This window comes from Otolemur garnettii, unplaced genomic scaffold (assembly GCF_000181295.1).
Source record: "Otolemur garnettii isolate 467f Iridium unplaced genomic scaffold, OtoGar3 scaffold00233, whole genome shotgun sequence".
In the NCBI taxonomy this organism is placed as follows: domain Eukaryota; kingdom Metazoa; phylum Chordata; class Mammalia; order Primates; family Galagidae; genus Otolemur; species Otolemur garnettii.
The window spans coordinates 110,096-118,495 of NW_003852628.1; the positions used below are offsets into that span (position 1 = coordinate 110,096).

At 44.9% G+C, this 8,400-nt stretch overlaps 2 protein-coding genes across 3 annotated transcripts in view; one reads left to right on the forward strand and one right to left on the reverse strand.

Annotated features, from left to right (window-relative positions):
• TMEM91 (transmembrane protein 91) overlaps positions 1-7,181 on the reverse strand; it is a 16,769-nt gene extending 9,588 nt beyond the window's left edge. Inside the window, exon 1 of the mRNA XM_023508256.1 lies at positions 7,092-7,181. The gene's annotated coding sequence lies outside the window, so the exon portion shown is untranslated. The remainder of the gene's footprint in view (positions 1-7,091) is intronic.
• Positions 7,176-8,400, forward strand: part of B9D2 (B9 domain containing 2) — a 12,299-nt gene continuing 11,074 nt past the window's right edge. Inside the window, exons 1-2 of one of the 2 annotated variants that reach the window (XM_003802080.3) lie at positions 7,176-7,507; positions 7,813-7,904. In XM_003802080.3, coding sequence (XP_003802128.1) covers positions 7,817-7,904 — 88 coding nt within the window. In that variant the 5' untranslated portion in view covers positions 7,176-7,507; positions 7,813-7,816. The remainder of the gene's footprint in view (positions 7,508-7,812; positions 7,905-8,400) is intronic. The other variant, XM_012812916.2, reaches the window with a different exon arrangement.

An 8,400-nucleotide genomic window follows, 5' to 3' on the forward strand; every position in this document is an offset into this window, starting at 1 on the left:
CACAGCTCACAGCAACCTCCAACTCCTGGGCTCAAGTGAGTCTCCTGCCTCAGCCTCCCAAGTAGCTGGGATCACAGGTGCCTGCCACAACGCCCGGCTATTTTTTTGGTTGCAGCCGTCATTGTTGTTTGGCGGGCCTGGGCTAGATTCAAACCTGCCACCTTAGGTGTATGTGGCTGGTGCCTTAGCCACTTAAGCTACAGGCGCCAAGCTGCACACCAGTAATCTTAGCACTCTAGGAAGCTGAGGCAGGTGGACTGCTTGAGCTTAAGAGTTCAAGATCAGTCTGAGCGAGAGCAAGATCCTGTCGCTACTAAAAAGGTAGAAAAACTGGGCAGGTGTTGTGGCAGACACCTATAGTCCCAGCTACTGAGGAAGCTGAGGCATGAGAATCTCTTGAGCCCAGCATTTGAGGTTGCTGTGAGCTGTGATGACACTACAGCCCTCTACCCATGGCAACAGAGACTCTGTCTCAAAAAGAAAAGAAAGGAGAAGAAGAAAAACAATACCAAACCATTGGTGAGGAGGTGGAAGAAAGGAAACGCTCACAGACTAATGGTGGGAGTCAAAATTGGTTCAAGTACTAGAAAATTGGTTGGCAGTTTCTATTATAGCTGAACTTATCCTATGACCCAGAAATTCCACTCCAACCTGACGTGAACAAACATATATCCACCAAATGTCAAATTCTCATTAACAGGAGAGGTAAATAAATTGTGCCATCTTCACATATCTGAAACTATACAACAATAAGAACAAAAGTTCTATGGCTACATATAATAGCTGATGAAATTCAGAAGCAAAATTCTGAGCAAAAGACACAAAATAATACATATCGTATGATTTCATTTACATAAAGTAAAAAACATGCAGAACCAATCCCTGTAGTTAAGAGTCCAGTTACTGGTTACCCTTGGGGGCATCCTAGAGGAAGCCTGAAGGGCATTCTAGGGGCTGATTATGTCCTTTTTCTGAGCTAAGCTCTGGTTAACTGTGTTCAGTTCATAAATTTTTTTTTTTTTAAGACAGAGTCTTGCTCTATACCTTTGGTAGAATGCTGTGGCATCATAGCTCACAGCAACTTCAGATTCTAGGGCTCAAGAGATTCTCTTGCCTCAACCCCCCACATAGCTGGGACTAAAAGCATGCACCACCATGCCCAGTTAATTTTTCTATTTTTAGTAGAAACAGGGTCTTATTGGGCGGGGAGGGGTGCCAAAACCCAGGAATGAACCAAGGACCTTTATTTATTTATTTATTTTTGCAGTTTTTGGCCAGGGCTGGGTTTAAACCCACCACTCCCAGTATATGGGGCCCGTGCCCTACTCCTTGAGCCACAGGCACCACCCTGAACCAGGGACCTTTAGACCAGAATCTCATTCTTGCTCAGGCTGGTCTCAAACTCCTGAGCCCAAGCAATCTGCCCATCTCTGCCTCCCAGTGTGCTAGGATTACAGGTGTGAGCCAGCATGCCTGCCAATTTGTAAATTTAATTAAGCTGTTTATTGATGATTTGTGTACTTTTCTATACAAATATTATACTTCAAAGAAGTTATTTTTGAAAAAGAGTGAGCTAGATCTTTACACACTGACATCCCAAGCTCTATCATTGAAAGGAAAGAGCAAGGTGGAAAACAATTACAGAAAGCAGTATGTCGTTTCTTCAAAACATTAAAAATAGACGTACCATATGGTCCAGCAATTCCACTTCTGGAGATATATCCAAAAGACTGAAAGCTGGGTCTCAAAGATATGTATACACTCATGTTCATAACAATATTATTCACAACAGCTAAAAGGTGATGGCAAATCAAGCATCCTTGAGTAAATCAAGACATAGAATGTGGTGGTGAAAACATACAATGGAACACTGTTTGCATGTAATCCTAGCACTCTAGGAAGCCAAGGCTGGTGGACTGCCTCAGCTTACTTACTTACTCAGCCTGAGCAAGAGCAAGACCCCATTTCTTTCTTTCTTTCTTTTTTTTTTTTTTTTGCAGTTTTTGGCTGGGGCTGGGTTTGAACCCACCACCTTTGGCATATGGGGCTGGCACCCTACTCCTTTGAGCCACAGGTGCTGCCCACGAGACCCCATTTCTAAAAATAGCCAGGCATTGTGGTGGGCATATGTAGTCCCAGCTACTCCAAAGATGAGTCAAGAGGATCACTTGAGCCCAAGAGTTTGAGGTTGCTGTGAGCTGTGACTCCACCGCACTGTACCATGGGCAACAAAGTGAGACTCTGTCTCAAAAAAAAAAAAGGAACACTTCTCCTATTTATTTATTATATATTAAGACAGAGTCTTATTCTGTCATCCTGGGTAGAGTGCTGTGACATCACAGAAACCTCAAACTCTTGGCCTCAAGAAATCCTCCTGCCTCAGCCTCTGAGTAGCTGAGACTTCAGACACCTACCACCAAGCCGACCTGGTTTTTCTATTTTTCGTAGCAACAGAATCTCGCTCTTGCTCAGGGTGGTCTTGAACTCCTGAGCTCATGAAATCCAACTGCCTCTCCCTCCCAGAAGGCTAGAATTATAGGCATGAGCTATTGTACCCAGCAGATTATTCATATTTAAAAAGGAAGAAAATTTGGCTCAGCACCCATAGCACAGTGGTTATGGTGCCAGCCACATACACCAAGAGTGGAGGGTTCAAACTCGGCCTGGGCCAGCTAACCAACAATGACAACTGCAACAAAAAATAGCTGGGCGTTGTGGCAGGCGCCTGTAGTCCCAGCTACTTGGGAGGCTGAGGCAAGAGAATCATTTAAGCCCAAAAGTTGGAGGTTGCCATGAGCTGTGACGTCATAGCACTCCACCAAGGGGGACATAGACTCTGTCTCCAAAAAAAAAAAAAAAAAGGAACAAAATCCTGTCACATGTTACACCAGGAATGAACCTTGAAAATACTATATTAGGCTTGGCGCCTATAGCTCAACCGGCTAAGGCGCCAGCCACGTACACCTAAGGTGGCAGGTTCGAATCCCCAGCCCGGACCCGCCAAAACAACAATGACGGCTGCAACCAAAAAATAGCCGGGTGTTGTGGCGGGCGCCTGTGGTCCCAGCTACTTGGGAGGCGGAGGCAGGAGACTCGCTTGAGCCCAGGAGTTGGAGGTTGCTGTGAGCTGTAATGCCACGGCACTCTACCCAGGGGGACAGCTTGAGGCTCTGTCTTAAAAAAAAAAAAAAAAGAAAGAAAGAAAATACTATATTAAGTGAAATAATCCAGTCACAAGAGGACAAATATTGTATGATTCCACCCACATGTGAAACCTAGAGTAGCAAAATTCATGGAGACAGAAAATATAATAGAATGGTAGTTGTCAAGAGCTGAGAGATGGGAATAGGCAAGAAGTTGCTTAATGGATCTCAAAGTTTAGTTTTACAAGATGAAAATAGTTCCGGAGACTGGCTGCACAACACTGTGAATGTACTCACAATAGTGTACTAACAGTATTGCACTATAAAGTTAAAAATAATTAAGTTGATAAATATGTATTTTACCACACTTAAAAACATTTTTAAATAAAAATTTTAAAATAAATACTCATATGCTTGTAAAAAATGCCAATTTGTAAGCTATGCCACTTCAATAACAATACCAACAATGAAAACCATCAATAATTAACAATTTATAGTTTTTTTATGTGCCAGACATTGCCCTGAATTCATTACAGATTTGAATTGTTTATCTATTACTGCATAACAAATAATCCCCCCAAACTAAGGGTTTTGTAACAATAAACATTTATTATTTCATAGTTTCCGTAGGTTGGGAATTTGGCAACAACTTGGCTGGTTGGTTAAGCTGCAGCCAAGATGTTGGCCAGGGTTGCAGTCACATGAAGATTTGATTAGGGGGCTGGGAGAGGGGAGGGGAGAGGGGTGGATGGGTGGAGGGAAGGTGATTGGTGGGGTCATCTCTATGGTTTATCTTACAAGGGTACTAGTGAATCTTTCTAAAGGCAGAGTATGAATGTCTTAACTCAGTAACTAAGAAAATGACATGACGGTTACATTAACCAGTTTGATGAGAGTATTTCAAAATGTATATGAAAATACCATGCTGTACCCAGTGACTGCATTAATGTACACAGCTATGATTTAATAAAAACATCTTTAAAAAAAAAAGATTTGATTAGGGATGGAAGATCTGCTTCCTAGATGGGTCGCTTGCATGGTGCTGGTTGTCCCCCAGAGACCTCAGTTCTTCACCATTTGTGTCTTTCTACTGACTGCTTCAATGTCCTCCCAACATTGTGGCTATTTCCCTCAAAGTGAGTGATCCAAGAGAAAGAGCAGAGGAAGCCTTAAGCCCTTTCATAAACTAGTCTTAGAAGTCATATAGCAGCACTTCTACCAAGTTCTATAGGTTAGAAGCAAATTACTGAATCCAGCCACACCAAAAGGGAAAGGAATTAGGCACCACCTATTGAAAGGAGGACGCTCTAGAATCTGGACATTATTCTAAAACAGCTTCATACATTAACTCATTAAGTCTTGATAATATGAAATTGAATAACTTAAAGATGTAGCAATTTTTAATTATTCTGAGCCTTGAGAGGAATGTGGCTATGTAGCCCGAGTCACACATCACGCAGTGCAACTTTGGTTATTTTCCTAGAAATGATTAGGAATGACCAAGTGGCAGCAGAGATGAAGACCCCCTCAGAGTATCACTTCTCCTCATGGAATATTATAGCAATCTTCCAGGAAGTGCCTGTGGCTCACTGGGTAGGGCACTGGCCCCCATATACTGAAGGTGGTAGATTCAAACCCAGCCCCGGCCAAACTGCAACAAAAAATAGCTGGGCATTGTGGCGGCTGCCTGTAGTCCCAGCTACTCAGAAGGCTGAGGCAAGAGAATCGCCTAAGCCCAAGAGCTGGAGGTTGCTATGAGCTGTGATGCCACAGTACTCTACTGAGGGAGACAAAGTGAGACTCTGTCTCTAAAAAATAAAAAAAATAAAAAAATAAAGCAATCTTCCTTGGAATGTAGCAAGCTGTACTAACCAAAAAGCTGTAAGTATACACTGGCTTTGTACACAAAATGTTTTAACCCTGCTAACTCTATCCTTGCCCATGTAAGTAAAACTTCAGCTTCTCCACTTTGGAACACCAATGCCATGCTTTCAGGGTCCTGGATGGTGATTCTCAAGCTTTTCACTCAAATAAACTCTATACTTAATCCTATTTTCTGAATCTCATTATTTAAAGTTGACAATTATAATACTACAAGGTGGTTATTATTCATTCTCATGTTACAGATAAGGAAACTGAGGCACGGAGAGACGAGTGGTCACACAAAAGGGGTAGGGCCAAGACTTAAATCTAGACAGTTGACCTGTGATTCATTTTTTCTTTCTCTCTTTTTTTTTTTTTTTGAGACAGAGTCTCACCCTGGGTAGAGTGCTATGGTGTAATAGTTCACAGCAACCTCAAACTCTTGGGGTCAAGTGATCCTTTTGGTTTAACCTCCCAAGTAGCTGGGAATACAGGCACCAACCACAACATCCAGCTATTTTTTTAGAAGACATGGGGTCTTGCTGTTGCTCAGGCTGGTCTCAAACTCCTGAGCTCAAGCGATCCACCCACGTTGGCCTCCCAGAGTGCTAGGATTACAAGCATGAGCCACCAAGCCTGGGATGACTCATTTTCTTAATAATATCAACCAGTGGGGAAACCAACTGAAAAAATATTTAAGAAAGAATATTGGGAGGCGCCTGTAGCTCAAAGCAGTAGGGTGAGGACGTGTGCGAGGCAATGTGTGTAGTTTATGAGGACTGTCAAAAAAGACACTCACAATAAATAGTAATTTTAAATACTTAAGCTGGGATGCCCATACTCAGTGGTTAGGGTGCTGGCCACATGCACCAGGGCTTGTGGGTTCAAATCTGGCCCAGGTATGCTAAACCAAAGAAAAAAAAATAGCCAGCCCTTATGACAGGCACCTGTAGTCCCAGCTACTAGGGAGGCTAAGACAAGAGAACATTGATCTCAGGAATTTGAGGTTGCTGTTAGCGAAGACACTACTAGACTTTACAGAGGGCAACAAAGTAAGACTCTGTCTCAATAAAAATAAATAAATAAAATACCTATCTTAGGGAAAATACTTTATTGAATTATCTTATTTATACTCTAAATTTTATCCCACTGAAATATTGTCCCCTCCCTATAATTGTGAGTTGGTGACTCTTTTGTAGTCCCCGTTTTGTTAAAAAAAAAAAAAAAACAGGAGTGGAAAAGTTCTAGCAGGATACCTTGTCTAGGCTGGAGGAATAAAGGACTAAGGTTTAACTGGACTTAGAGGATGGGAAGAGAATCCAGACAAGGTAGGTACCTCGTGCGCCCACTACATGGATGAAACAACTGAGATTTAGAGCCAGGCAGGGTCACAAGACAAATTACTAGTTAAGCCCAGTCTTCGAAAACAGGATTTTATGCACATAAAGGAACTTCAGTTCCTTATTTCTCATCTCCACCCCAACCCCCACCCATCTTGCTCAGAATCAGGCACTAACAGTGAAAAACTTGTCAGCAGCACTGAGAAAGAAGTTGGATTTCTGGTCCTTAAAAAGCTTGGAGGGAGTGTGGTGCCTGTGGCTCAAGGAGTAGGGCGCCAGCCCCATATACTAGAGGTGGCGGGTTCAAACCCGCCCCTGACCAAAAACTGCAAAAAAAAAAAAACTTGGGGGGAAACTCTGAAAACGTAAGACAAACACATTTCACAATTTCTCGAGCCTCTCTTAATAAGGAGAGACTCCAGGACCGGGTGCTGTGGCTCACACCTATACTCCTACCACTCTGGGAGGCCGAGGCGTGGGGGGTGGGGGTGGGGACTGGTTGAGCTCACGAGTTCGAGACCAGCTCAGAGAAAGCAAGACCCCCGTCTCTACTAAATATAGAAAAACTGAGGGAAGAGGATTGCTCGAGTCCGAGTTGGAGGTTGCTGTGAACTATGACGCCACGGCCCAGGGCAACTGTTTGAGACTCTGTCTCAGAAGAACTAGGCTTGTCTTTAATTTGTGATCTTGTACTGGAGTTTGTTGGGGGATGGGCAGGTAACCGGGCATCGAGAGATTTGCTTACTTTGTAAGGAAGGTATCTGGAAGAGCTAGCGCTCAAACATCCCCTGCCACACACAAGATGGCAGCTGCACAGCCACGCCCCAAATGATGGACCCTTTAGCGGTGGCTGAAGAGACGCTACTTCTAAACGTCCGTCAGAGCTTCGCCCCGCCCCTCAAGGCAGCCGGCACCAATCAGAGTCGTGCAGGGCGGGTACTGGCCAAAGCTAGAGCCTGCTGTTGCTCCAGCAACCACCGAGGAACCCAAGGCGAACGCGGCAGCAGAGATACGGCGCTTCAGTTCTCTCGCTGCCAGGTAGGTCCTGGGAGATGCTCGAGTTACATCTCATTGGCGCTCGCGGACAGAAGGACTGGACAGGCCGATGAACTACGATCCCCGCTACCACCTTCGCCTTTCCTAACCGTTAGGCTCTCGGAGGTACGACTAACGCATGCGCTTTGCCTGGGGGCGGGACTCACGCCTTCCTGAACTCAAAACGCACGCGCTTCACGGAGCTTGAGGGCCCATATGACGTGGGAGGCGGGACTCTTGCGTCCGTAGGCGGAGCCATAGGCCCCTGGGGCGGGGCTTTCAGGGAAACTGAGCCAGAAAAGTAGGTTGTTTCACACATGGCAGAGTTAGATGCTGGCGCCCCTCATTTTTCCAAGCTCTCCTTGGGGGGTGAGAGGGCATTTATAATACACCTATTTCACACGGCTGTGATTGTATTTTTTCCCTCCCAGGGGCATGGCTGAGGTGCACGTGATCGGGCAGATTGTGGGTGCCACCGGTTTCTCTGAAAGTAGCCTCTTCTGCAAGTGGGGCATCCACACAGGTATTCCATCAGGCCTGGTTCATTTCCCCACCAAGACCCTCAGCCTAGAGGCTTCATGCTCCTGACCCCCTGACGCTGTTCCTGATCCTTATCTTCCATAGGCTCCCAGGACTCCCTGTCTATGTGAGTCTTATGCTCCCTTACTCTTTCCTATCTCATCACTAGGGGCTTTGGCTCCCACTCTCTGAACACACAGCCTTTAGGGATGTGGGACTTTAGAATAAACCTATTGAAACACTTTTCAGCTAAGACAGCACATTATTAAGAACACAGACTTGGCTTCAAAACCAGTTGTTGCAGTCCCGGCATGGTGGCGCATGCCTGTAACACTAGCTCTCTGGGAGGCCAAAGCGGGTTGTTTGGCAAGTTGATTGCTTGAGCTCAGGAGTTTGATACCAGCCTGAGCAAGAGTGAGTTCCTATCTCTACCAAAAATAGAAAAACTAGCTGAGGATAGTGCTGGGCACCTGTAGTCCCAGCTACTCAGGAGGCAGAGG